The sequence below is a fragment of the Haliotis rubra genome, unplaced genomic scaffold (genome assembly GCF_003918875.1).
Source record: "Haliotis rubra isolate DU_JTF1 unplaced genomic scaffold, ASM391887v1 Scf544, whole genome shotgun sequence".
Taxonomy (NCBI): Eukaryota; Metazoa; Mollusca; class Gastropoda; order Lepetellida; family Haliotidae; genus Haliotis; species Haliotis rubra.
The window spans coordinates 428,048-455,701 of record NW_025767240.1 but is presented as its reverse complement, the minus strand read 5'-3'; the positions used below and the strand labels follow the sequence as shown (position 1 = coordinate 455,701).

General features: G+C 37.9%; 1 protein-coding gene and 3 long non-coding RNA genes across 4 annotated transcripts; 2 read left to right on the top strand and 2 right to left on the bottom strand.

Annotated features, from left to right (window-relative positions):
* Positions 1 to 9,697: 9,697 nt before the first annotated feature.
* On the top strand, positions 9,698 to 10,463 carry LOC124253566. The gene is made up of 3 exons (XR_006892234.1): positions 9,698 to 9,856; positions 10,169 to 10,213; positions 10,346 to 10,463. It is a non-coding gene; the product is annotated as an uncharacterized LOC124253566 (long non-coding RNA).
* Positions 10,464 to 10,654: 191 nt separating this feature from the next.
* LOC124253553 (putative nuclease HARBI1) lies at positions 10,655 to 12,855 on the bottom strand. The gene is made up of 4 exons (XM_046687358.1): positions 12,302 to 12,855; positions 11,828 to 11,950; positions 11,582 to 11,716; positions 10,655 to 11,365 (listed from the first exon to the last, which is right to left on the bottom strand). The coding sequence occupies exons 1-4, from the start codon at positions 12,853 to 12,855 to the stop codon at positions 11,269 to 11,271; spliced, it is 909 nt and encodes a 302-aa protein (XP_046543314.1). The 3' UTR covers positions 10,655 to 11,268.
* Positions 12,856 to 22,829: 9,974 nt separating this feature from the next.
* On the top strand, positions 22,830 to 25,172 carry LOC124253555. Its single transcript, XR_006892231.1, has 2 exons — positions 22,830 to 22,977; positions 24,972 to 25,172. It is a non-coding gene; the product is annotated as an uncharacterized LOC124253555 (long non-coding RNA).
* Positions 25,173 to 25,256: 84 nt separating this feature from the next.
* LOC124253556 lies at positions 25,257 to 27,150 on the bottom strand. The gene is made up of 2 exons (XR_006892232.1): positions 27,054 to 27,150; positions 25,257 to 25,518 (listed from the first exon to the last, which is right to left on the bottom strand). It is a non-coding gene; the product is annotated as an uncharacterized LOC124253556 (long non-coding RNA).
* Positions 27,151 to 27,654: the final 504 nt, after the last annotated feature.

Sequence of the window (27,654 nt, the reverse complement as noted above, 5' to 3'; positions counted from 1 at the left end):
CGGCCACAACACACATTGCTGTTTTCGCTAATTCGGCGATGGGATTTGGCTCATTATATAATTATGTTTTGGGAAATCCATTACAGCGACAGTTAAGTTTGATTCTTTATGCTACTATCAGTCGTCATTTTAAGATTCCCGTAGATTTCTGTCTTCAAACGTGATGTGTTATGGTAACAACTCAGGGCGAGCGTGGCTAGACTGAATGAATGACAGGTTTATTCGCGGTGTATAAATTTTCGCGCTAAAATGTTTTGCGCGAAAAGCGCGAAAATAAAACCTGCGCGAAATATACTACGTTTACAGATACAATAGATACAATGCAATGATTTGATAATTCATAAGAAATTGTCAAAGTTTCCGTGCAGCGTCACGCCATGACCGACGCCAAATCACGCAGAACGACAACGGTAATTATCTGCATTTCTGTCCTTTCTCTTACGTATAGTGAAAACGATAAAAACATATAACAATACACAGATAGTCAGAATCATTCTGATTACTTACATCTCATATTTATGTACAAACGATCCCTGAATCAGTGGAAGGGTCCTCGCAAAATCCTGTGTACCCTTGTCAGCAAAGCCGCCATTTTGTAAGAAATCGGTCAGCGGTAGTGATGTCATACGTCAACATTGTTCTACATATTAGGCAATTTCTTTGAGGTGAACAAGAGTAAACACAATCGCCATATCCTTCCGATTACACTGTCAGTATTATGATGTATATTTTGCGGATAGTTCGGATGCTTTTTAATGAAACTGACTTCAGTATCTACATTTAACCTTGTTCCATATCATATCATACGTGCATATGGGGTTTACGGTGTTTTATTCTTTGAAAGTTTTTGATTGTTTGAATCATATTTACATAAGAAATTGACATATTTATTGCAATACACCATATTCTAAACCTTTACACAAGTGTTAGAAGATCAAACGTGGCCATAACTGCATCTACTTTAGTTCCTATGATGTACAATATTCAATTTATTTGGACTAATATTGCAATTTCATATGAACAGGTTAATGAACGGTGATATAATTCAACCTTATATGCAAAACTGATAATATTAATGACAATGATTTATATATGAAATGAAATGTATATGCACACATATTTAAAGGAATTGTCTTGTTCATTGCATAATTTTGTGTCGTTTTATAGACAAAAGAATGATGCATATAGATCGGCAAGGTGCGCGTTTGTTGGAAACGTTTTATGATTCTCTATCATTGTTTTCGATAATATATTCAATTCATATTCGATTAAATAATATTGTGATGACATGATATCAAACTCTAACTACTTATAGGAAAATTGTTGAAAAATATATATACCATCTCATGTGTTAATTCGGACAAATCTTTGTATCCATATTCTAATATATAGTTCCATATATAAAAAGCTATCCTTATGCATCTTTCATTGCATACGTATGAAGAGAAATATCTTCAAAATCATAAACAAACAAAATTCTTATCCCAAACAAAATATTCGGGTGTTGGGAAATATTATTTTTATTTACGTTAAATTGATGCCAAACAGGTGCGCATGTTTTTCACAATAAGATACGCTGTCAAACTGTCTAATTGTTGATATATTCAGGACACTATTTAAATGGAAAAATCAGTCATTTTATGTTTTGTCTAAAGAGTGTTAAATTCTGACATAGAAGTCTAGACCTTTGATACAATTAATAGAAATTAAGTGAGATATATACTAATCAGCATACCAATGTCGTCTTTTTCTGACGTCGCAAAATGTATAAAACAAGCGATGACGTCAACTAAAATGTTGTATTATTTTCAGCAATTTCGTTACATTTGAAGATATGGCTAGTACTCTGGTAATAACGATGCAAAATTAGTCAAATTACATCTACACAAACATGAGAATATGGGAATCTGAGAACTAACTTATATATCGGATAGGGCCATTCAAATCGCTATTACGTGCTTTCACATGTAATACGTTGTCATCTTTTCTTATAAATTGTGAAACTACCAAAGCGCATCCGTTCACATTGGGGAACTTTGAATTGGATTAGTGTGGTTCACCATGAATATAAAATAACGAAAATATAGCGTCCGTATCCACAACAAATTCTCTCCAAGTGATCTGGGTTACATTGACCTAGTGTTACGCATAACGGAGTTATGCCCCCCTTATCATTATACGTGTATGACCTCTCTGTCTTCGTTTGACGTCGTAGAAGAACATACATTTTTGACATTTATTGCGAGTCATTTTTAATGTTGAGCGTATAACGTTATGCATAAGCACATAAACCCAATTCATATACACTTATGTCGTTCAGATATCAGGCTGTATTTTCTTCGTTCACACTTTCCGTAAAGATGCCCCATTAAAAGATTCTTAGCACAGTGCTTTTATCGGTGCGCGATAAAAAGCGGAGAAATTTACTGCTTTTTAACGCATAACAACAATTTGGACAACATTTAGCAAGGTCTATTTCTCAAACCGCCAAGGTAGTTGCACTTATATTTATACCAACGGATAGGAAATTTAATATTCTACATTTCTGTGTAACTTTATAGCCTTACGTAGATCCAGGACCACGCGAGAGCAATTCTCGCACAACGTTCACTCTTAGAGTCTTAGATAACATTTATATTTGAAAAAGATAAGATCATGTATAATTACTCTCTGTCAAGTATTAAGTAAGCGCCTGTATAGTTTACCATTTTACATAGTATTGATAACATGCGATATTTGCAACTGACTGTAAATGAAACAGATGATGAAATAAACAGAGAGGAATGGGTTTCTGACTAAATGACTGAAAACCATGTATACATGTTCCATTTACTCGTAGGACGATTAATACGACTAAATGACTTTCAAGAAATCATGGTTACATGTTCAATTTACTCGTAAGACGATTAATGCGGCTGTGTCAACCATATTTTGCCCCTGTCACTTGCTGTATATTTTTAGTCGAAATTACAATTACTACGGTTATAACAAACTACAATCAGAGGTCCATTTGAGATCGTTATAACCTGAGTTTACTGAATTGCCAACTTTAGATATTTGCAGTTAGAAGTCATAGGTATGAGAATATATACTGGAACATAGGGTTTCTCCTACTCTTCGCGATCATTTTATGATTTAAAGTAATGTTTGGTATGTTGACTAAAGTGGTCCATAGTAGTCAGCATAATGAGGACAAATGTGAAGATAAACTGCCATGAGTGAGTAAGTGAGTTTTGTTTTACGCCGAAATCAGCAATATTCCAGCTATATGGCGCCGGTCTGTAAATAATCGAGTCTGGACCTGACAACTGGGAACCGAGTCAATCAAGTCAGCGAGCCTGACCACCCGATCCCGTTAGTCGCCTCTTACGACAAGCATGGGTTACTGAATATCAATATTCTAACCCGGACCTTCACGGGTCACACTGCCATGAAATGCATGTTAAGTGAAATCAGTTATTAGCTCTTTGTGATAATTCTTGTAAGGTTTCCATGAAATGTTTATTTCCTCAAACTAATTTAACCTGTATCCATAACCATGTGTACGATTTGCTCGCTAGTTTGGTGTTTTATTGCAGACAGCAGTTTGAGTCGCATAAATTTGGAGACGCATTAGGCTCATAATCTGCTAATGTAGGATGCGATCAGACATACCTTCTCTTATAGAACCTTACGTAAGTGTTTACGATCAATACGAAACTTGTGAGGCGACTAATGGGATCGGGTGGTCAGGCTCGCTGACTTGGTTGACCCATATGTCATCGTAACCCAATTGCGTAGATCGATGCTCATGATGTTGATCACTCGATTGTCTGTTCCAGACTTTGTCAAACAGGTGAATTATTGCTGAGTGCGGCGTTAAACAACAAGCAAACAAACAATACGAAACTATTTACATGTATGAGCAAAGTACAGACAGATTTCCTGGAACAGTGATGGAATAGTGCTTCAAATCATCCTTGTCTGAACATTGAGTGAGAGGCTGAGTTTGGAGAGAGTGGCTGAGTTGGTTTAACGCCGCTTTGAATAGTATTTCAGTTATTGCATGGCGTGCTGATGTTTGAGGAGGTCCGAAGTGATGAATCTCTCACACATATACCACGTGGTGGAACCCAAGAGACTGGATTCGAACTGAGATGATTAGGTTTCTGGCGTGTACGACTGGGCCATCCATGCTTCCAGTTGTGACAGTGGGATTTGGCCAAGTTATAATTTGTTTAAAAATACAGTTCAGTTTTGACCTTTGAACAGTTATAATACAGCTGCATGGTATTGGATAAATCACGATAATGTCTGCATAATATGTATTGTTTCCAATATGTTTTCCAGGTTTCTTTCATAAAAGAATGACAGATCGTCATCAAACGTTTTCTGACTACATCGACGTGTTCAGAGAGGCATCTGTTAAAATAAAAGCTCATACAGTCAATGGCTATCACTCTGAAATTGTAGGTGAGTTATCAAATAGAACATATTGACTATTGGCTTATGACTAGTTGCTGGATGCTTAAAACTAAAAGGGGCGGTGGGGTAGTCTAATGGTTAAAGCGTTACCTAACATGATGCTTACCATGATACCTACATTATACTGCACGATATCTACATGATACCGACATGATACCTAACATGATACATGGGCAGTGGGGTAGCCTAGTGGTCGTCACGCCGAAGACCCGGGTTCGAATCCCCACATGGGTACAATGTGTGAAGCCCATTTCTGGTGTCCCCCGCCGTGATGTTGCTGGAATATTGCTAAAAGCGTCGTAAAACCAAACTCAGTCAGTCAGTCAGTTAAAAGTAAAAATCCCTTTTTGTTTTTGTTCTTATAAGTGTGTTGATAATCGTAAGAGAAGCACGGCTAGTCTTCTGTCCTTTGGTAAAGATGAACAGCACGAAAATATAGCTGACAGACCAAGGATCATAATCGGAGTGATTTGGGGTTTGGCAGAACAAAGGGAAGCAATCTACACTGAAGTTCAGAGGACATATTATAAGATAGGGTAATTGATATAAAATTTAAAAGAACATGGATTACTGAAGCCAAGATGTCAATGAAGCGTAAAGGAATAACTATTTCAAAATTCCACGCCTCCTTGTTTGAACTGTTATATATGAGCCACCTGTCCCACTTTGGCAAGACCTCTAGTTCTTAGAGAGTTTCAATTATTGGCTTACATTTATAATTACATTTTGTTCACTAGGGGACGGAACACCGATGGACTTCTGGGATTTCCGCGGATGGACGAGAATCCCTCAGAACAGAGGGCTTAAAGAACCTTTAGTTCTTACTCCACATTTAATGCGCCATGTGTATAAACATATGAAATTCCTACTAATCTTCAGGAATCCGATAGACAGGTATATTGTCAATGTTGGTGACAGCATTACGGATGTTTATGAAGGGAAATTTAACTATAATCTGACGATACCTTTGGTTGTAAATTGAGGTAAATCTTGTGTAAAATTGTGTTGCAATAGCTTGAGAAGTACCTCTCTCTTACTCCTCCTTTGAAGAATTTTGTGACAAACTAAGACACATACACGGTGTTCTATATTCTACCATGACTTCAGTAAATACTGGATTGTGGTTGGTTAATCAAAGTCATTCAGAGGTATATAATCACGTTTTATACCTCTGATTTTCAAACATGGTATGTATTTTAAAAAAATCTTAATAACGCTCTAAATGTTTTATTTAAGCTATTATAATTTCATTATATTCCTCTGATTTTCCAACACAGTACGTTTATCTCCTAATTCAACAGATTGATATTGAGTCATGGACAAGTGCAATGCATTTGATAGTTCGAATAATCCTAACAAATCAAATATAATAAGAACTTCATTAATCTAGACAAAAATCTGCATAAACTGTGGATGCTGAGTGACTTTAAATATACCAATACATTCCCAGCCTCATATGTCGGGATTAACGGTCTGGACAATCCGGATTTAACTGTAAATTGGCATTGTTATTTTCTGATTATACTCGGTCTATTTGACTTTAAAACTAACTGGATATCCAGAGTCTGATGTTTCCGGATAAAAAGATGGGTCCGCACAATCCTGGTTCGACTGTATTTTGTTTTTCAGGTTATATTCGGACTACTTTTTCATGAATTATGGACATTCACCTGAATCATTCCACGACCATGTTATCCTTTCCATCAGAATGATGGAGAACTGCATCCGGGACAATTCTTTGAGAACATGCATGTTCAGTTGGAAGATGTACCATCAACTGCCGGTATTTAATTTCTTGAACTTTCTTTTATAACACCTGTGTGTGAGTTGCATTTAACAGCGCTGTGAACAATATTCCAATTACATCAGGGTGCGTCTGTTTAACGTGGGAGGAAACCCCGAAGTAATGTGTGTCTCAGAAGTTTACCACCGCGTGTAACCCACGAGTATAAATGTTCACATGCCTAGAAACATAATCCGTGCCACCATTGAGTCCACAACCCACCCATTCTCAAATTATACCCGTAAGAGCCTCTCTATCCGCATGTGTTGCCAAGTCATCTGAGACTCCACTAATAGCTGTGCAAAGGTAGATATATTCAATGAGAATGTTAAATTCCTGTGTTCGAACGCTAGATTCGCCTATATAAATATTTCCATGTTCTCCAGTCCCAGTAACTTAATACACAGAAAAAACGTAAATCATCAGGTCCTTAAATCTTAGGTATAATTTATAATAACACGATTATTAGAACCGAATATCATGATTACATCCACATCCTCTCGTTACCAGTAAGTATTGTAACTTGGCACTAGCATTTTAGTTCTCTCGTCATGTAATAGAAGGGGTATGAGTGGCCCAGACACCGGAAGCACCGCAGTTCGCCATCAGGCACGCCAGAAGCTTAGCATATTGTGGTCTGGCATCCTCAATGGTTTCTAGGTTTGTCAACTCGGTGTCTATGCTCGTTAGTATCACCATAGTGGTAAATGTCTGAGAACCGCATCAATTCTGCACTCCCAAATTGAGCTTTCACGAATGTGTATAACTTGAAAAGCGGCGTTAAACGAAGGTTACCTACACACTCACTTTCAAGCGGGAAGCGGGTTTAGGCACAGCCGCCTATGACACGGCAATCCTGTACACAACTATAAAAGTCGGCTCCATCCAGAGTCACCTTGATGTTTTATCTTGTCCGCCAGCACGATGTACGTTCTCGTTGGTTGAACCCAGTTGCAAACACCCGCGATCTCTGTCTCTTTTTATCTGATAATTTGAAATACTACCGAAAGCGGCCCGATTCATTTATTATTTCCCGATTCATTTATATTTGTCATCCATCTTTCAGACCCGACTCCATATTGGCTGTTACTCGGTGTTTCTCAAGGAATGGCTTGCTGTCTTTCCGCGAGAGGACTTCCTCATCTTGAAGACAGAGGACTACAACATAGATGCACTGGGGACTCTCCGAGACGTCTTCAACTTTTTATTACTACGTATGTTGCATAATGCTTAACACCATTTCAAAAACTTTATATTTTAGGAGGTATTCCAAGAAAAGGTAATGTTAGAAGCCGATAGGTGTTTTCATGTCGATTGAATATTCAAGTACCTACATGATACCTACATTATACATATCATGATACCATGATACAACATGGTTCATATATTTAAAAGTCGTGTAAATAAATTTCATTAAAATGTTGATAATTTATTTGGAGCATTTTGTGCAGTGTTGATGTCACGGATACTTGTGTTGTACTCCGACGGCATGGGTGCTGCTTATTATCAACCATTTATTTTAGTGTGCTAAATACTTACATGATACTAATTTGTTTTCTCGTGAAGTCCAAGTAACTTAATACACCTTTTTGGTATTTATGGACACAGAAAAACCGTTAATCATCAGGGTGCCGTTTCACGAAAGCCTCTTAGCGCTACGACGTCCTAGCCGGTACGACCTACTTTAGGATGTCCTAGCATAATGATTTACGACTGTTGCATGAAGATATCGTAAGCCCGTCGTAAACTCCTCTTAAGATATGGGTGTATTTACGATTTACGATGTGCTAACTTGCATAGCAACGCCTATGTAATCGAACCGGAAATGGAAGCGCACCTGTTTAAATTTCATCAGCGAAGAGCCAAACACTAAATATGAATTCAATAAAAGCTTATATGGTAAGTATGGTTAATTACAAACCTGTTGAAGTTTAATGACAGTATGTTACACCGCAAGATTCCATCATCAGTTTGTAAATCTGATGGTTTTAATAGTAAATAACAATATCTGTCTGCTCCGGCAAGACTTGTAACTCTCCTGTGTGGAGATATGGAAGATTGTAATATCAGAGTTGTTCCCCCTCGAAACGGCAGACGACAAGGAAAACATATTATGGACGCTTCGATCCCTAAAAAGAGGAAACGAAATTTCTCCACTGCGGACATTGATATAATCGTGTCTGGCGTGGAGAGTAATTTTGAAACGTTGATCTCAAGTCTCACAAATACGGTCACCAACAATGTAAAGAAGATCTGGAAAGATATCACCACGAAGTAAGTTCATTTGTTCCAACGACATGTTACATGAAACTATCATAAAATCTAAATCTGGCCTATTTTTAACTTTTCTTTTTACACAAAAAGATTGAGAGACATTCCATAACACGTTGTATACGAATTGTCAGACTTATTTCATTCTGAAATAATACGGATAATGAAACGAACTAAATTGGTGGGGAAATGGTTTATTGTTATCAACTATGTTCTACAATGTAAGAATAGTACAATTATACCAAATTAATTCATTGGTTTATTGATTATTATTTTTTCGTTTTCTCATGAAACCATAATCGACTCCTTTTCACAGCTGAACCCAAAAGTTATTATCTAACAATCTTCCCAGACTAAGATAAGATTAATAATGACTGTAATGATAATGATAATCATGATATCATATTTTCAATATCAGACTTAATGCAACTGGTGACATAACAAGGAATGAAGAGGAGGTCCGAAAGAAATGGACAGATATGAAGGCATGTGCCAAAAAATCAGAGTCCGCCAGGAGGCTGAATGCTAAGAGAACTGGTGGTGGACCACCCCCTGATGATCTTACTGTAATGGAAAAGAGGGTAAATAAATACAAAGCATTTAGTTTTATAATGAATACAAAAAACTGAGTTTGAGTAACACTAGACATGATTCATGAAAATGAAATTGTGTATGCACTTAGAAACTCAAAACATATCTATAATAATAGTAATAGAGCTACCATTTCCTTCTTTTATTAGATTCTACAATTAATTCCTGCCTGTGCTATTGAGGGGATTCCAGGAGGCATAGAAACACCTGGTAATGATGAGACTGTCTTCATGTTGTTCATGTACATGTGTATTAAAGTTACTGAAATATGTAGTTTAATCAAGTTCTAAATATATTTCAAAGTTATTGTATGAAATGTTGACAGTGTTTCTATATAACATCACAAATGTAAAATTTGTTTTACTTTCACAGTCTTCAGCATGATTCTATCTATTGCTGATGAAGCCGAAGAAACAACATTTCTCTTTGGTAAATAATGATGCAAACTCATTTCTTTGTTTTGAAGATGCACAAATATTTTACTTTTCATTTTAAAGTTTAACTCGTTCTTGTCAAATGTAATAAATATCAAATAAATTTATATTTGGTGTAAAGTAGTTTGGGACATAAAAGCATTTATAAAATTTAACAGTTACATAACTATCATATCCAATGTTATCATCCAGTTAATGTTGTGTGTGAAAAATGCATACAGTCACAACTGATATGTTTCAGATTCTCAACAGGAAGTGTTCTTCACACCAGTAACTGCCACAGATACAGAAGGCAGTTGTGGAGCTAGCACAGGTGTGACACCATTCCAGAAATTCAGATGATGAAATGCTACCATTCTTTGCAATTTATAATGACACAGTTAAGCAATTCCACTGATTTGTAGCTACACTTTTAACATGTTGTCAGTTATAGTTATTTAAAAGAATGCTATGCATTTCAGATAAGGACCAAGCTTGAGTGGTGGACACAATGGTCACTCCTGCTATGAAAAAAGTATGTATTTAACATTATTCAACTTTATTGATAAATATTTGTGCACACATAAAAAGGCAATTTACTTTGTTAGTATCTCTAGCTAATAACAATAAAAAAAATTCTTTCAAGGAAAACCTAAAGGGAAGCCTCCGGTAAAGAAAACATCAAATGAAGGTATGTTATTGCTTTGTTTACAGTATTTTAGTATCAGTACTGCAATTGTGATCATAAATAATTCATTGGATGGTATTAATGAACATTCACACATCATTGATTATCACACAAAAAATGTCTTAATCTTTTCAGAAGACATTCTGGGAGAAATCAAATCCCTTCAAGCACAGGAAGAAAGAAAGATGTATCTTTTGGAAGAAATTCTGTCTGTGCAGCGGGACATCCGGGACATCCAAAGACAAAGGCTGGACCTGGAACGAGAGAAATTTGAATATAAAAAATCATTTGGAAATTCATTGTCTCCAATTATCAAATTTAATTAAAGGCACATGTTTACTTGTGCCGATGAAAGTTTTCATGTGTTTGTTATCTTATTTAGATTAAACATATGTATGTTAAAAATATATTTTCAATAAACACTAAAAATACTATAATGGAGGATTCACAAGCGTTTCTATAAAGTGGTTCAGGATTTTGAAAAACATGCTACCTTGCCACTTCAGGTAGGACATGTGGATATTACATGGCTTGTGGAGTAATGGTGGTCCCATTAATTGAAATAATCGAGGATTGGTCGCAGTGACTAGACATGTTTTCTCATCATAATCGAACACAAACGATTTTTGCACACTTGTATGCATCAACAATATCTTTCACAACGCTGGTTTTGACTCCATGAAATTATTGTTCCTAACATACTAGTCATCCTTTAAATATCTTGCGCAGTTTGCATAAAACCCCCAGAGAACTACATGTTTTTTCTTATTTTTTTGTGTACATTAACAAATATAACAGGAACATTTGAGAAATGATGCTAACCAATTATTTTCTATGATTGATTGGTTGTAATGGATCAAACATCAATTATGATATTTTAACCAATTCCCAAAACTATTGTGCAGAGAAGGATCACTTACTGGTTATGTGTGTTAAAACCTTGTGTTGATAATATTTCTCCTGACTTTATATCCATCGGTGTTGTAGTTATCAGAATGAGTGTTGTCCATGTCTGGTCCACTAGTCTCACACAGAACATCTGGCTCAGGCAACCTCAGTTATATTGCCATATTGTGAAGTTGCATGCAGGCAGTAATAATTTTGATGCTCTTCTCGGGACTAAATAGCAGGCATCCAGTTGATTTGTGAAGACACCTACACAGAATTTTTTATAATTACATGTTTGTATTCACAGACAGTGATGAATCATGCATGTTTATAGCACAGTTTTTAAGAATTTCAAGAAGGAATAACAAAGTGAAATAATTAAGTAGAAAAGGGTATAATTACATATAATCACCAGTACTACCTCTTTAGATGAGAAGCTTTAATAACACCTTGAATTAAGACATAAGACTTCCTTATATTTACCTGAATCTAGATTTGCACAATCCAAATGCCCTCTCCACTGAGTTTCTTGTAGCAGTGTGACAGCGGTTATATTTCTCCTCTTTTTCATTTTCTGGATTGCTGACTGGAGTCAGGAGGTAGGGTCTGCATGCATACCTATGGAAAATGTTTTGAAATGTTTAAATGTTAAGGGTAGAAATATGACATTTTTTGTTAATAAAAAAGACAAAGGCTGACATGACATAACTTGAACATAGATATACCTACCCTGAATCACCAAGAAGCCAGATGCCATATTTCCCTTCCTGGAGACAGCATTTCAAATTGCAGTTATTAAATATATGGGAATCATGTGTTGATCCAGGCCATTGGACGATGATGTTCGTGAATCTGCAATTATAAATACATAGATAAAGTACTATGTTTTTTAAGAGATCAATCTTTATAAAAATATTTAACACAACTCCACATTTACCACATGGCACAATGACCTTACAGTTATATACATCAAAACAAATAAATAAATATTTATAATATAACCAAACAAATAAATAGATTTTTGAAGTAAACGTGCATTAGAAGGCAAACTTATTTTATAAAAAGCCGATCAATGGGACAAACAAGCCTATATTAGCGATTTGAAAATCAAAAACGACACAATGACATTTATTATTTGCAAGTCTCAGCAAGTCTAGATCGTTTGTTTACATTGCAAGGGTCAAGGACGTCAGGGATATTTACCGCAGTTGAGCGTCGCACACAGCTTGCACATTGATGGCATGGAATCCTTTCCTGCACACATATACTGCCTCATCCAATGGTGGCTGTTGAATCGGTATTAGAGTGCAATCTATGCAGCCAACAACTTTCGGAAAACCACAGATGTTGAAGAAATCCTCCGCAAGTTTTGCATGTTTGCCGGGCGATGGAAACCGGATCAGATCGTGCGAGTTGACAATTACTTCCGTAGTGTCTTCCAACACGCGACTAACATTTGACTTGGCAATACCATGTATGTCTCCTAGTTCGCTGAGAAATCCACCTTTAGAATAATATCTAAGTGTTGCTAACACCTGAACATGGGCGGGTAGGGCACACGAACGCTTGGTCGGTCGAGCGATTGCCGAGCTGACCCGATCAACCAGCTGAAGGATGTTATGTCGAGGGAAACGATACCTGGCAATCAGTTCTGTGTCGGTCAACGTGTCCAATATTTGGGTCCTATCTCTGAATATTCGCTCTCGCTTAATATTTCTCCTGTTCAAAATCTCTTGGATTCTCAGTAGTGTCGCCATATTAAACGCTGACTTACGATGTTGTAAGCTAGTTACAAGTGCCTCTTACCCATCGTATGCTAGGAGGTTGTTTATGATGTGGTGTAAAGTTAGGAGGTCTTTGTTGAACGATACAAAAAATTAAGAGCTGCTTTACGACGTGGTTTAGGACGTCGTAGCGCTAAGAGGCTTTCGTGAAACGGCACCCAGGCACCTAAATCTTAGGTACAGTTTATCATTACATCCACATCCTCTTGTTACCAGTTATCAGTAAGTATTGTAACTTGGTTCTGGCATTTTAGTTCCCTCGTCATGTGATTAAGTGACCATGAATGGCAGACAACGGAACCACCGCAATTCGCCATCAGGCACGCCAGAAACTTAACATTGTGGTCTGACATCCGCAATGGTTTCTAGGTTTGTCAACTTGTTAGTCTCACCACACTGGTAACGTCTGAGGCCTGCATCAATTTGTCCCTCCCACATTGAGGTATCCCTACAGACACAAATTTGTATAACTTGAAAACGGCATTAAACAAATATATTAATGTTAGAAAGGGTTTGTTTTAAATTCAAATTAATCTTATAATTAAACTTTTACAATAGTCAATAAGTTTCACAGTTTGCCAGTTGGTAAAGTGTTAGCCTCTCATATGACCATGACTGATCGTACTCGAAAATGAAACGTCCTGGGTTGTGCGTATTTTAACTGTGTCCTTTGTGTCCTTTTCCTGTGTCCACTCTTGTAATGGCAAATTCATGATATAATACCTAACGAGTTCAGATTTGGACTGCTCAATGGTAACACAAGTTTCAAAAAAAAATGTGTTCATAGCAGTCATCTAAACTGTATCTATGTCAACAGGTAAATGCTGAAGTGAATACTAGAATAAATTTTCCCTTGTTGGCCCGTAAACATGATACCTAACATGATACCTACATGATACCTAACATGATACAAACATGATACCTAAATGATACCAAACATGATACCTACATAATATCTAACATGATACCTACATGATACCTAAGGCTCGAGGATGGTTCAGTTGTCTAAGGCGCCACAATTCTCTGTGCAGAGTTGATGTCCATGGCACACACCAGAAACGTGTGATCGGGGGTTCGAATCCCGGTTAATTATGTCTGTAGGTTTGTCAGCACCATCACCCGGGTCATGAGTTACACCAACGTGAAACACTCCAGGCTTGTCTCTGACAATACGCTGACACGCTTGGAACTGGGCTACTGTTCACAGCTTCGTTAAACCCAAGCCACTCACCAGCTACGTGATACATGTACAAATATAACTATTGACCAACTCAAATTAAAACTCGGATATGTATAAATAATCACAATGAATGTATTTTCAGCTCCACTGAATGAAATGGCTATGGACAATCTCACAGATCTGAAAAGAAGACACGAAACCAAGTCTAAGAAACGTGCTCCGGCAATGAAGAATATTACAAGAACAATACTCCATGAATTTTACGCTGAATATAATAAAGAACTCGCTTTTATACTACAAGATGACAGATTCCTGTGGGAGACATGACGGTGACAAGTGGCATAACCTTCTCTTATGTGTATTATTTAAAAATCGTGTAAATAAATTTCATTAAAATGTTGATAATTTATTTGGAGCATTTTGTGCAGTGTTGATGTCACGGATACTTGTGTTGTACTCCGACGGCATGGGTGCTGCTTGGTATCAACCATTTGTTTTAGTGTGCTAAATACTTACATGATACTAATTTGTTTTCTCGTGAAGTCCAAGTAACTTAATACACCTTTTTGGTATTTATGGACACAGAAAAACCGTTAATCATCAGGCACTTAAATCTTAGGTACAGTTTATCATTACATCCACATCCTCTTGTTACCAGTTATCAGTAAGTACTGTAACTTGGTTCTGGCATTTTAGTTCCCTCGTCATGTGATTGAGTGGCCATGAATGGCAGACACCGGAACCACCGCAATTCGCCATCAGGCACGCCAGAAACTTAACATTGTGGTCTGACATCCTCAATGGTTTCTAGGTTTGTCAACTTGTTAGTCTCACCACACTGGTAACGTCTGAGGCCTGCATCAATTTGTCCCTCCCACATTGAGGTATCCCTACAGACACAAATTTGTATAACTTGAAAACGGCATTAAACAAATATATTAATGTTAGAAGAGGTTTTGTTTTTAAATTCAAATTAATCTTATAATTAAACTTTTACAATAGTCAATAAGTTTCACAGTTTGCCAGTTGGTAAAGTGTTAGCCTCTCATATGACCATGACTGATCGTACTCGAAAATGAAACGTCCTGGGGTGTGCGTATTTTAACTGTGTCCTTTGCACTCTTGTAATGGCAAATTCATGATATAATACCTAACGAGTTCAGATTTGGACTGATCAATTGTAACACAAGTTTTAAAAAAATATGTTCATAGCAGTCATCTAAACTGTATCTATGTCAACAGGTAAATGCTGAAGTGAATACTAGAATAAATTTTCCCTTGTTGGCCCGTAAACATGATACCTAACATGATACCTACATGATACCTAACATGATACAAACATGATACCTAAATGATACCAAACATGATACCTACATAATATCTAACATGATACCTACATGATACCTAAGGCTCGAGGATGGTTCAGTTGTCTAAGGCGCCACAATTCTCTGTGCAGAGTTGATGTCCATGGCACACACCAGAAACGTGTGATCGGGGGTTCGAATCCCGGTTAATTATGTCTGTAGGTTTGTCAGCACCATCACCCGGGTCATGAGTTACACCAACGTGAATCACTCCAGGCTTGTCTCCGACAATACGCTGACACGCTTGGAACTGGGCTACTGTTCACAGCTTCGTTAAACCCAAGCCACTCACCAGCTACATGATACATGTACAAATAAAACTATTGACCAACTCAAATTAAAACTCAGATATGTATAAATAATCACAATGAATGTATTTTCAGCTCCACTGAATGAAATGGCTATGGACAATCTCAAAGATCTGAAAAGAAGACACAAAACCAAGTCTTAGAAACGTGCTCCGGCAGTGAAGAATATTACAAGAACAATACTCCATGAATTTTACGCTGAATATATTAAAGAACCAATAAACTTTGTTTTTTGTTACTCTTTTAACCATTACATATGAAAGATTTGTAGTTAGTCTTATGCGGAACACCAAATTTATTCTTTAAAAACTTGTGGTTAATTAATACCGAGCGATTAAAAGTGGCCAAAAAGTCGCCTGCTTCCCTCTCGCCCGCCAACGAAACCACAGACAGGTTACGTAACTCTGTCGCTAGAGCACTGCAGTGACGTCATATGAGGAACGATTTTCAGTTAGTTGTATAGAAAGTGTGTAGCACGTTCATCATTTTGAAGATTTCTCGACATCAACGACGACATGCCGAATCGTTGCTTTGTCGTCAATTGCTCCTAGGGGTCGGGCGATGGTGTCACCATGCACAGATTTTCACAGGACCCCGCAGTTCCTGCTAAATGGGTTATGTTTGTGAGTGCGAAGCGAGCGTTGTGGAAGCCTGAAACGATATCTTACTTGTGTTCAGATCGCTTCACGGAAGTTAAAGAATCAAAACTACTTACTAGTTGTAGTAAAATATGTATATGATTGATGACCATAAATTTTTTCTATGACACAACTTGTAACATAACGATTTCTTCCTCGGAAGTGAGCTTGTGGTCGAAGTAACAATAATATATTATAAGTGGTATTATATTGACACCCACCTCGCTGCCACGAGAGAAATTGTTATGTTATACGCTATGTCATGCAAAATCCTATTGGCCATCAATCAAATACATATTTTACCACCAGTAGAAAGTAGTTTTGATTTTGTAACTCGGTGAAAACAAACCTAAATAGCATTTATCCTCAGACTGGCGGATGTTCCAGACAGGGCGCCGCCATTTTTGAAAATCGTAAAGTCTGTTAGAATTAATGAGATTATAGTTTGTTTTCATCAAGTTAGAAAATCAAAACTACTTTCTACTCGTAGTTAAATATGTATTGGAATCATAACCAAACGGATTTTGCATGACACAACTTATAACATAACGATTTCTTCCACGGAAGCGAGGTGGGGGTCGAAGTCACAATACTGCGCGATACATTTCTTGCTACATTCACATGGTTAATGTCCACTCACCAGTATGTAGATACTAGTCAATGTGCGTCTTTATATTTGGTCTTATAATCCTAATTAGTTTAGTATCATACTTGTATGCATTTTGAAACTAAATAAAAAGCAGACGATCTGCTGATACTTATAGTGAATTTATAACAGAACTGTAATATCTAGACATTTATTCTACCATGACTTCAGTAAACACTGGATTGTGATTGGTTAATTAAAGTCATTCAGAGGTATATAATCACGTTATACAGGTCTCTGTTTTCCGTGCGCAATCATACATGGTTTACGGTAATGCACTATTTTTGTCTGCCCACTAACATGGCGGACACCAAACAACCTACCGATGCATCGATAAATTACGGCGATTTTACTGTCGGAAATTACACATATGTCTTTAAAGATGGATTTAGCGATGACGGGCTCGACTCACTACTTGCGTAAATCACAGCAATAGGTGTTTATACATACAAAAGTACTTCGAAAGCATGGAAACAAATATTCAGTCGAACAAGATCAAAACATCGTCTGCTTTCCGAATAAAAATTCAGCAAAAACAAATTTGTTTACGTTGATTCTATGTTATGTCAGAATAGATCCAGCAATAGACTGCTACAAAATTTCCGTGTTAAATTTATTATCAGCTTTCGTCAACGATATCGCCACTGATCTTGATCCGGTAACGGAGGATGCATTAACATCGAACGCCGAAGAAATTTTAATGCCTTCCGTCCACATAAATAAACAGTTGGGTTATCAATTCAAACAAAATGATATTTTGAAATTTGTACTGTTTCAAATTTAGCGGTAGTAAAACACAATTAGATCTACAGAATCTGCAAACCGTTCTGTTTAGCCCAACATATTTTTTTCTAAATGTATAATATCGTTGAAAAAGTTATTTAGCTTAGTCATGATCCCTCTTATCCATTACACTGCTTGATCTAAAATAGTCTATTAAAGTATAATTAATTACCTTACCGTGTTTATGCCAGAGGTACACCCTCGTGTCCTGATCCATCCTTTCGGAAATATCACCACAAATCTGGCTCTTTGTCAACAGACTCGCGAACATGCCAGCGAATCCGATTCAATTTGAATTCACTACACTTTGAAGCCACTAGGTCACAAAACACTTTCCAAAATGTAGAAAATAATATCCGTAGAATCGAATTTGAGCACAAAGTACACACATGAGTGTGTAAGAGTCACCACAGCTGTCGCACGCAGACGTAGAGGTGCGTGAAATCGTCAAGTTGACAGGGCGCAAAATTCAACAGTATCTAAATTCGGTACAACACGGACTTCTCGTTACAGCAAAAGCGCCCCTACTCTTAAATTTTGTACCAGTACCAGTAATTAGATATCAAAGACTATCTCAGTCATACAATCAGGTTAACCTTGCGCAAACTGTCAGAGGCTCTCCTGTCGCATCTTTCCAAATTTGCACGTAAATGTAAACAATGACTTCGAGAAAAGGTCAAGGCCATGAGGTTGCTGCCACTTTTCTGGTGGGGAAAGGGTCTACGGTGGAATTTCAAAATGTGAACCAAGCTTTTAAACTTATTTGATATATGTTTTCCAACTTATCAGTTAATGATTGGTGATTGATGCATTGAAAAACAAAACGTGATTTGTTATTACTGAATCTGGAGTTTGTTAGTCATTGACGGTTTGCCACCAAACACCCCGTTTCGGGCGATACCACTTGAGATTGGAATGCGAGGCCGCTTCACGTATTGACTCGTAACCAAAGAAAGAGCTCCACCTGAAATTGTTCATAAAATTGTCATGGAGATGGAGATAAACCTATTGTGTTGGAAAATCAGAGGTATATAACGAAATTATAATAGCTCTAAATTGTTCATTTAAAACCTCACGCTACGCGTTCGGTTTTAAATGAAATTTAGAGCTATTATTATTTCGTTATATACCTCTGATTTTCCAACACAGTAGGTTTATCTCCTAACTAATCAATCAGCGTGTTATCGGTTAATCCTTTGGTCGATGTTAATAATGTTGAATATTTACTCCAGACACACGAAATGCCAAATGGGAACCTTTGTCGGGTAATCTAAGTGTGTTACCACTAATTATACCTGTTATAAATTCATTAACTGACCATCAAGTGAATGATGACAAATAACACGGGTTACAACAAAGGAGTATTAATTGCTGTATTGCATGTGAAAACTTATGGGCCGACACTGTTTTGAGAATACAAACAGATTTTTACATGACATGATTAAATATCGAGATAAAAAAAACACAGAAATGGGATCAATTTGGATCAGTCATTATACAAATAGGGCCTAACGACACCGATCGATTTTGACAGAATCGTCTATGAAAACAAGTTGTAACTCGGAAACTAGGCAAAGCAGGAGACAAAATTAAATGACAGTAGATTGTGAGAACATATAGCTTTCATTTTCCACAACAATTGTCACGATTTCAGGTTTATACAAGCCTGTAAACAAGATAATTTACCCCCTAAAATGTAGATGAATTCTGCATCGGCCCTCAAAGCTATTCCTCATATGACGTCACAGAGACGCGCCTCTCTGATTGGTTGAAATTTCTTTCGCCGGTGAGAATTGTGCACTGTTGTCAAAAAGGTCGATTTAAGTCAATTAAAGGTCGAAATGAGTAGTTTTAATGACGGGGTTTCATTTATAACGATGCCAGTTAGTGATTTATGTATTTGTACCCCCTAGGGTTTATGTGACCTTTAAAGAACTCGCTTTTATACTACAAGATGACAGATTCCTGTGGGAGACATGACGGTGACAAGTGGCATAACCTTCTCTTATGTGTATTATTTAAAAATCGTGTAAATAAATTTCATTAAAATGTTGATAATTTATTTGGAGCATTTTGTGCAGTGTTGATGTCACGGATACTTGTGTTGTACTCCGACGGCATGGGTGCTGCTTGGTATCAACCATTTGTTTTAGTGTGCTAAGTACTTACATGATACTAATTTGTTTTCTCGTGAAGTCCAAGTAACTTAATACACCTTTTTGGTATTTATGGACACAGAAAAACCGTTAATCATCAGGCACTTAAATCTTAGGTACAGTTTATCATTACATCCACATCCTCTTGTTACCAGTTATCAGTAAGTACTGTAACTTGGTTCTGGCATTTTAGTTCCCTCGTCATGTGATTGAGTGGCCATGAATGGCAGACACCGGAACCACCGCAATTCGCCATCAGGCACGCCAGAAACTTAACATTGTGGTCTGACATCCTCAATGGTTTCTAGGTTTGTCAACTTGTTAGTCTCACCACACTGGTAACGTCTGAGGCCTGCATCAATTTGTCCCTCCCACATTGAGGTATCCCCACAGACACAAATTTGTATAACTTGAAAACGGCATTAAACAAATATATTAATGTTAGAAGAGGTTTGTTTTAAATTCAAATTAATCTTATAATTAAACTTTTTACAATAGTCAATAAGTTTCACAGTTTGCCAGTTGGTAAAGTGTTAGCCTCTACTATGACCATGACTGATCGTACTCGAAAATGAAACGTCCTGGGTTGTGTGCGTATTTTAACTGTGTCCTTTGCACTCTTGTAATGGCAAATTCATGATATAATACCTAACGAGTTCAGATTTGGACTGATCAATTGTAACACAAGTTTTAAAAAAATATGTTCAAAGCAGTCATCTAAACTGTATCTATGTCAACAGGTAAATGCTGAAGTGAATACTAGAATAAATTTTCCCTTGTTGGCCCGTCTCGTGTTTTTCTACCACAATGTAAGGGTGAATTAAAATATTAGTGACTCGCTATTATAAATTATACGAGCATAAATGCAAATTGTAAATCTTATTAAAAATATAATTGGAGCTACAACAACAATATTTAAAAGTTTGCCCTCTCTGGTACTCTCACATTTATATAGAAGCAGTGAGTGAGTATGGATTTACGCCGCTTTTAGCAATGTTCCAGCAATATAACGGCGGGGCCTAGTTCACATATATACAGTAATGACTAAAAGTTCATTCCCCATACACGCATGTGCAACGCGTGACACACCCGGGTGAGTTGCGTTGGTAACTCAGATAGACAGATATTATATTTAAGTCTCACCTCATGTAAAAGTACAGATATATACACACATATACATAAAATGAGCCACCCTTTAAGGGTTATGAGAGACTATTACATAGAAGTGACATAATATGATAAAAGTAACAATATGAAATTAGCCGTATAAAGGATGTTTTCTTCTTTGAAGTATATAAAAGCAGGTTTTGGCTGTAAAATAAACATGTTCTTTAAATAGTAAAATCATTTTTTCATTATCACATAAATCTGGGAAGTTGGGATAGCTGAAACACATATGGTGATATAAACTTTCACGTAGATCATCGTACAGCGGACATTCCAACAGTACATGACGTTCATCCTCAATCTTATCACTGCATTGAAAACACCCTTTCATTTACATTCATGTTTGAATATCTGCCTGTTTCCAACTTTAGAGGTGCATTACCGGATCTACACTTGGAAAGGGCAGATCTATAATTAAGAACGCGGCATTTGCATACTTACATAGCTTTCGGGTTCCTAGTATGGTGATCTACCTTCAGTTGTTGGCGATCAATAGCCTGTTTTTATATTGTATCGTCTTGTATAGTTCAAATGTTTTAGATTTAGTTACTAGTTCTATATCTATATCTGTGATAATCTAGTTGTTTTATTGTCCTTCGTTGGCCGAATTTTATAATTTACCTTAAATTGTTGATATATTTATAACTTGCGTTAGTCACGATATTGCTGAAATATTGCCAGAGGGGCACGAGTCGATATTCGGCTTGTCCTGGAATAACACGAGTTGGTCACGAATGCTTCCGGCCACCACATGTTTCCCACCTCCCGTTTCTCAAATCCAGCCACGCGCCTGCCGTTTCCCGCCTCTTCTCGCGAGATCCTGTCAACAGAAATTTCTCGACTTCCACATTTATTTTCAGCCGTGGACAGACTACCTTACACTACAATGACCCGACATATTGGTGTTGACTGAAGGGGGATCTCGGCATATTCAAAACTGTCTTGAAATTATTAAGAAGTCAATGCATGTTTCTATTGAGAGGTTGATATCCATGCTTTAGATTGTTGTTGTTAACCCATTTGTATATTTATAAATTGATTAATTAATTCTTTATTTATAATGTACATTTTGATGGCACTAAAGTACATTTCAGCAAACAGATAATACCACCACCCATGTCTTCCCTTTTCTCTGGTGGATGTTTGGTTTCTTGTTTTACGCCGCACTCAGCAATATCACATCTATATGGCGGCGCTCTGTAAATAATCGAGTCCTGACCACCCGATCATGTTAGTCGTCTCTTAAGCCTGACAGGGGGGTACCATCACACTCACCCCACACAATATACCTTGACGCTCCCAGCTTTAAGCCTGACAGGTAGGTACCATCACACTCACCCCACACAAAATACCTTCACCCTCACAGCTTTAAGCCTGACAGGTAGGTACCATCACACTCACCCCACACAATATACCTTGACACACCCAGCTTTAAGCCTGACAGGTAGGTACCATCACACTCACCACACACACAATATACCTTGACCCCCACTTCACACACACACACGCACACACTGCCAAATATAAGACAGGCATATTTCCCTTGGAGTTGCAGACTTGCATGACCTCCACACACCTCTAATGAAAACTTCATTCAATGAACCTTCTCTGGTATGAGTTTAGCTGATGGTGTTTAGCTGTTGATGAACCTTCTCTGGTATGAGTTTAGCTGATGGTGCGATATTGTTCAATGTAGATAGGATCGGAAGTCTGAAATGGATCCCATGAATTATCTCCCCTTCGGTCATGGTCCACGTCAGTGTTTGGGAATGAGGCTTGCACAGATGGAGATGAAGATGGCCCTGGCTCGAATTCTCAGACAGATTCAATTTGTGCCTGCACATGACACATTGGTGAGCAAAAACGATATGGGCGACTAACCCTAATCTTAAGACCTTGACCATAAACTGTTTGACTTTTCAGACAAGAAAGCGTGAGTATAAGCGTGCATTTGTAAAATACCTAACTACACTCATTTATGTTAGACACAGGTCTCCACTAGCAATCTGCCGTTTTTGTTAGTGTTGGTGGGTTAACTCAGCAATAGTCCAGCTGTATGACCTTAGTTTGTAAATTATCGTGTGTAGACCAGACATGGAATGATTGACCTCGTGGAGAGGCATCTATCAACGCAAATGGGACATGTTAAGGTGTGAAGTTTCGCTGTCAAAACTGGGATAACTAGCTGTACCAAGTAAGGGTAATTATCAGTCAAAGTAAACTTAGGCTCAGTATTATTCGTTACAATGCTATACTGAGTCTAACAAAACCTTGTGGAAGTTCGCGTCAGATAACCTTTGAGCGACCTATGACCGTCCAGCCAAACGCGAGACGACAGAACGGTTTTAACCAATCAGACAACGGCTACTATTTACGGTTCGGCGGGACTTACAAAATGGATTTACTCTTCCCCTGTCGCCAACACTGATCTCACAACAAATGAAAACCCGCATAAAACACAGATATATGACCTGCTTTTGGGTTTCTGTTGACATGATTATCATTACCTAATATTTCCACAAGCTGACATCCTTGAATACTGACTAAACGCTATTTTCAGCGAGTGTTTACTAACGGTTGTGGCGTGCTCCATATGCATCACTCGGAAGCGATCGTACGGAAAATAGCATTCGGAATCGTTCCGGTAAAAAACTTTTTCGAGGTAAAAGTTCAAAAGGTATGGGCGAATTTCATCTTTCGTGATTTGGTAAGCTGTGTTCTGATTGGTCAGATGAAAAGGTTACCTGACGCGATCTTCTACTAGGTTTTGTTAGACTCAGTACAGCAGTGTAACGAATAATACTGAGCCTAAATTTACTTAGACTGGGGTAATTATGTGAATGCAATCAACCGAGAGAAGTACAGAAGTATAGCTCTTTTGGTCCCTATATCCATACCAGTAATATGTAAAAGAAACGGGCACGAGAAGAGATGACAAAGATTTACGAGGAAGAAAGGAGGAAGATTTTGGATGGGTATGAAGATGCAGCACCTCAAGAGATTGCAGCCCGACTTCAGATATATGAGTATCAAAGTGATACTGTTTCAATGGATCGCACTTTCAAGATTTGTCCCAAAATATTTTAACAAGTATATATTATCCACTCTCACTATAGGTTACATGGTACTTTGCTTGAGCTGTTCTGTCTCCTTCCGGATAAGACCAGTGCCACGTCCGGTAAGCTCACTGTCACAATTAGGACAACTGGCCAGATCAATTACAGAAGCGTGAAATTTCACTGTCAAAATTGGTACTGTCAAAATCGGGATTAAACCATGTACATGCATGAACCAATTCATCGACTCTGACCACCTTATCCCGTAAGCTACCTCTTTACGACAAGCATGGGTTTATATAGACCAAATCTCACCAGTATTATAGGCAAATTCATGGTTCAAAACACAACAGAAAATAGCTGCATGCATTGTCACGAAAACATCTAACTGAACTCGAAGTCTAAAGTCCTCGCATTGGCTACAGCTCAAACCCAGATCTGCTTTTATCATTTGACAATTTCTTCTGAATTCTCTCTCAGATGGCACCTAATCGTATATACTGTTGCCAGATCCAGCAAGGCCCATTTTGTACTCAAAACGGAAACCGCCCCAAGCTTCCAGAATTTCTACTGAGATTTGTACGAGTCGGCATTGTAGAATCAGCAACCCCAGGATGTATTGATCAACAATCAATGATTGTTGTTGATGTTGACAACATACGATGATGATAATGATGATGATGGTGATGATTGATGATAATGATGTTGATGATTATGTAGATGATGATGATGATGACGATGATGATTGATGATGATGATGATGATGATCATAATGATTTTCTGTCTATTAGGCATCTATCAGACAAGAGGACGTCGATGTATATACAGGAATATTCAACACCAAGAAGCCTATCATGCTCAGGGTCCAAGTCCGTTCAGACGAGTAAGATGGCAAAGACCCAGTGTTCTCTGAGCCTGACAGCGCCGACATCCGCATCATCCAGTGTATTACCTCCCTTGTGTTACATTAAAACCAGGGACCATTTCACCAACGTGCCTTCGTTTTTTACTGCCAAGCCAAATGGCTGCCCAATTAAATGACATTTTTTTAATTCATTGAAACAAGACGCGATATCACTAGTTTGAATCTCATGCGTCCGACCATCTTTTATATATGCTAACAGCTGGTTGCAAGCAACTTAATTCCTTCTAGCCGTCTAAATATTGAATAAAACAGTTTTTTTCCAATTCATTTACAGCAGCTTTCGGTGTGGGTTAAATGAACTGAAGAGCATGTGTAAGCCCGAATATAGATCTTTGCCAAACTTTGTTCAGAAAAGTGACTTTCATTACGCTCATGAGCGAGAGACATTCTATGCTAGGCTGGTGGTAAATAAACTCTGTCAAAAAAGAAACGCAACCCCTGTCCTCAGATATGAAAAATTCGTTTGAATGAAGTTATTGCTTCCAAACTAAATGTTATTCGAATGTATTGAAATTATACACGTAATTAATGAAGATGACCATCCAAACAACTGCATTTGTACGCATAAGTGTATTTTATTGCTTTTTCCGTCACAACGCATGAAATGACCCTCATGGTGACTTCGCACAAAAAAACCACATGCAAATCATGAAAATGGCAGTTAATGTAGGGGTGTATAAAAGCCCATGTGCTTTCGTATTATATTCATTCATTTGTCGCATGAAAAGCTGTGTGAAAAATGCCACGATTGAGTGCTGCCGACCGAAATATCGCCATTGGTCGTGTTCAAGCCGGAGAAAGTTTTGGAACTGTTGCACGGCACCTAAATGTTCACAAAACAACGATATCCCGACTTTGGAGCCGCTACAACAACTTCAATTTGACCAACGATCGCCCGAGAAGTGGAAGGCCAAGAATCACGACCCCCCTTCAAGATCGGTACATCCGGGTCCATCACCTGCGTAATCGGCATGCCCTACCAACCGTGACTGCCACACAAATACCCGGTTTGAGGAGAGTGTCAGCTCAAACGATTAGGAACCGTCTGAAAGAAGCGGGTTTACGTGCCTGTAGACCAGTTGTTGGACCTGTACTACGCCCCTACATCTCCGCCGACGACTCAGGTGGTGCAACAACGTAAGGATATGGACTTTACAAAACTGGAGGCGCATCTGGTTTCTGATGAATCCCGTTTTCTTTGCAACATCACGACGGAAGAAAACGTGTGTATAGGAGACGTCATGAACGTTTTGCGCCCATCTGCGTCCGACAGGGGACAGATTTGGCGGAGAAAGCGTTATGGTTTGGGGATCCATCTCATACAACCAGAAATCAGACTTGGTGATCGTTGAAGGGAACCTGACAGCCCAACGTTACATCAACCACGTATTACAGCCTCACCTTCTCCCGATTATTGACCAACAGACACAGATTTTTCAACCAGACAACGCCCGGCCTCATACTGCACGTGCAACAATGAACTTTCTGCAGAATTCCAACGTCAATGTCTTGCCATAGCCCTCTAAATCACCAGACCTCAACCCTATTGAACACCTGTGGGATACTCTGGGTCGACGCGTACGTCAACGTCAGCCGCCGCCACAGACGCTGCAACAGCTCGGCGTTGCACTGCAGGAGGAGTGGAGAGCCATTCCCCAGGAAAGAATCCGGCGTCTTATCCGTTCTTGTCCAAGGAGATGCCGTGCAGTGATTGCAGCTCGTGGTGCTCATACGAGATACTGAGAAAGACGCCCCCCCTGGTGACAAACTGGTGTCTGTGAGATGACTTTTGAAATGACAATTTTAAACATGCCCATCTTGGTTATTATTCTGCCAAATTTCAGACTTCTGTCTTAAATAATAAAAATGCTGTGTCGTCTTAAAACTTCAGATCAAAATCTCTAAAATACAGGGGTTGCGTTTCTTTTTGACAGAGTTTACATGGTACTGGTGACGTTACTCAAAAGATGTTGTCTCACATTTATTTATATTTCCGTAGATATTTTGTCATCCGTTTATAATGCCTAACAGAGAGAATGTATGCCGTTGGGGATTAACAACCCTTGACTTAACTTGTACACGCGATGTTTTAATCCACGTTTAATATCTAGCACATGTGTATCAGTAAGGCACTGAGTCTGGTATCTGTCTGTGTCTCAAAAGTAGGCCCATTCTTGAGAAATGATAATGATACGTCAAATTCGGTTTGGTAGCATGGATAGTATATATATTTGAATTATTTTCTAAATTTAGAGTTTTTTCTCAATTACTTCGATTATATTCTATTTAGTTTATAGTTATCTAAGTATATTATAATTACCTTTTCTCGTTATTTCAAGTAATTTCTCGAAATTTTGAGTTTGTTTTCAATACTTTGATTTAGATTTTCAGATTGCGCAGGATTTTGATGATGACTTACGACATGAGACTTCTGATGTAGAAGTGTATATTCTTTGTCATGATAAAAAAATATACATATTAACATACTTCCCAATTTTCTAGTCCCATGTGGCCAGTGCAACTGCCTCGCGTTCATGGAGTTTAAAGAT

Coding starts and splice junctions, on each gene's coding strand:
- LOC124253553 (XM_046687358.1), bottom strand. CDS start 12,855: ATGGCGACACTACTGAGAATCCAAGAGATTTTGAACAGGAGAAATATT. Junction 11,717..11,827: donor TGGCTTCTTGGTGATTCAGG/GTAGGTATATCT, acceptor CATTTTCCATAG/GTATGCATGCAGACCCTACC. Junction 11,366..11,581: donor TTGTGCAAATCTAGATTCAG/GTAAATATAAGG, acceptor AATTCTGTGTAG/GTGTCTTCACAAATCAACTG.